Source organism: Cynoglossus semilaevis, chromosome 11 (assembly GCF_000523025.1).
Source record: "Cynoglossus semilaevis isolate Cse_v1.0 chromosome 11, Cse_v1.0, whole genome shotgun sequence".
Lineage (NCBI taxonomy): Eukaryota > Metazoa > Chordata > Actinopteri > Pleuronectiformes > Cynoglossidae > Cynoglossus > Cynoglossus semilaevis.
Genome location: NC_024317.1, coordinates 7,889,948 through 7,892,250, shown reverse-complemented (window position 1 = coordinate 7,892,250; position 2,303 = coordinate 7,889,948). Strand labels below are relative to the sequence as shown.

Below are 2,303 nucleotides of genomic sequence, written 5' to 3'. Positions count from 1 at the left end.
GGGCAAACGTGAGAAAAAAAAAATCCACACTCTTCTGGAATGTTCCCTCCGAGTGACTTTTGGGTGTGTCTTTGTGGGGTTAGTATTTGTCAATATGATCTGGAAAACTGCAGTACACGGAGTATGCAGCGCAGTACCTCTTGTATGGTGTGATAAGGTGTGATAGGATTTGGGTTCCTGTGGTGGAGGCAGAGAGGATTGTGCTGCAGGAGAAATGACTTGGTTCCATGTTCAGGTTGATTCATGTCATCGTGGCAGAGAACGGATCTGTTTTCCTGCTGTGTGAGGGAGGGTGGAGGACGACGAGTCCTCCTCGGAGGGAGGCGTTGACATAGTTTTTACACCAGCAGTGAATGTTACCTCGTTTAAAGACCTACGGGTATGGAGATTCAAACGAGTTTTCAGGGAAAGTTAAAGATGAAGTTACTGATAAATAGTCAGTTATAAAAGGGCTTCTGTCACAGGATTGCCGGTTTGAATCCCACTCTGATGTGTTGAGCAAGCATACCCCCGTCATCCCTGGGTCAGATGCAGAGGTCACATGTTCTGACATTTTCCACACTGCGTTTTCTAACTGTTTGTGTGTCTTGTTCTGCAGTCTGTTCGCAGGCAGCATATCCAGGATGATCTACATCAGCGCTGGAGGTTTCATCTTCCTGGGAGCTTACGAGAAGGTACGACGCACCTTGCTATAGCGGCGTTCAGGACAGCGGCCCATTGGTCGACGGGACTCTCAGAAGCAGTCTTTGTTTCCGAGCTGCTGGGACACTGAGGACAGAACCACCAGCTGATGATGAAAGCTGGAGACATTCGTCAACAGCTGGGTTTTAATAAATAGACTGTTTTTTTTTTTATCTAAGTCTACAGTGTTTGTTTGATGAGCTTCAATATATATATGTAAATATATATATATTATATATGTATATTATATATGTAAATATATTATATATATACAGTATATAGACACACATACATATCCACATATCTAAATATATATATATAAATGGATTAACTAAACTGTCAAGCTGCTGTTATTCTGCTAAATGTGAACAGGTGGATTTGTCCAGGATTCACTTCTTCTCCAGAGGATCTTCACCTCTCCCTCATATTCCCTAAAAAAAAAAAAGCATTTTTAAGACCATAAGAATCCTCCTTTAGGTCAGATTGATGAGGACGATGGTGAATGACATCTGCAGGAACGTTCAGCCTCAGTAGCAGTTGCAGTTTCTCGGTGATTTAGCTCAGCGTTGTCCTTCAGCAGTGGCTGCAGAGTCCTGGAGGAGACTGATGTCCTCACAGGTGGGACTGTTTGTCAGGCTGCCTGTCACTGGGCTGTTGGACAACAATGGTCAGCGTGTGATTGGTGGAGGCTTGCATGCGGGGGGAGGGGTGGTGTCAATCAAGTGGTGACAAACATCCATCTGGAATGCACATTCTGGCCAGGCGGTGACCCTCGGTCTGCTCCGGGTCTGTGGCAAATATTTTAAACAGTCCACAGAAAGAAAAAATACGCCTGCTCTCTGTGGCACTTCAGGGAGTCTCCTGCTCAGAAGATCAGCCGTGTTTGTGTTTATGCACCTCCTACACAACTGCTTTGAAAATCTCTCTGTTTCACGTCTTCATGCTCTGTTTAAATTCATGGCTTCTCCATAAACACTGTGACATGTGAGCGGCGCTAACTGCTAACTCAGCTGTTTACCTCAACGTTGTTACCGAGACCCTGAACTGACAGTCAGGACCCCCTAACACTGGGCCCAAGGGATCTGGTTGCAAGTGGACAGTACTAAGTACAGGTCAGAAGTCTGGCTGCTCCATAGGTTCATTTGTGATCGAATAACTGTGACTGTGGACTGAAGACCGTGAGAAGGCTGTTATTATATTTCATCTATTCATCTTATTCTACATCATCTGCTGGGTGAGCAGATCATTGGTTCAAGACTGAAACATCTGGAAAAACTGGTGAGGAGGACTGGCTCGGTTCTAGACTGGCTCGGTTCTAGACTGGCTCGGTTCTAGACTGGCTCGGTTCTCTTGGTTCTAGCGTCAAATAGTCTTATACTGTTTGCCTATTTACTGATATTGTTGTATCTGTTTCGTTGTAGTTATTAAGGAACAGTAGCTGCTCTCCAATGTCTCCTGTGGTTCAACCATGGAATTCTATTCTGGGTTTTCCTCCAGGGTGATGTTGTCAGGTGGAGCTGCAGGACCACGTCCTCCTGCTCACCTTTGAAGAGACCAGTGAAAACAGAAATTAAACCGAAATCTCAAATTTAGCCTTTCTCTATTCTTCACAGATCTCGGAG

General features: G+C 44.9%; 1 protein-coding gene across 2 annotated transcripts in view; it reads left to right on the top strand.

Annotated features, from left to right (window-relative positions):
- Positions 1–854, top strand: part of slc25a26 (solute carrier family 25 member 26) — a 44,919-nt gene extending 44,065 nt beyond the window's left edge. The window contains exon 11 of one of the 2 annotated variants that reach the window (XM_008320351.3): positions 599–854. In XM_008320351.3, the coding sequence (XP_008318573.1) occupies positions 599–772 (174 nt within the window). In that variant the 3' untranslated portion in view covers positions 773–854. The remainder of the gene's footprint in view (positions 1–598) is intronic. The other variant, XM_008320353.2, reaches the window with a different exon arrangement.
- The last annotated feature ends 1,449 nt before the right edge of the window (positions 855–2,303 follow it).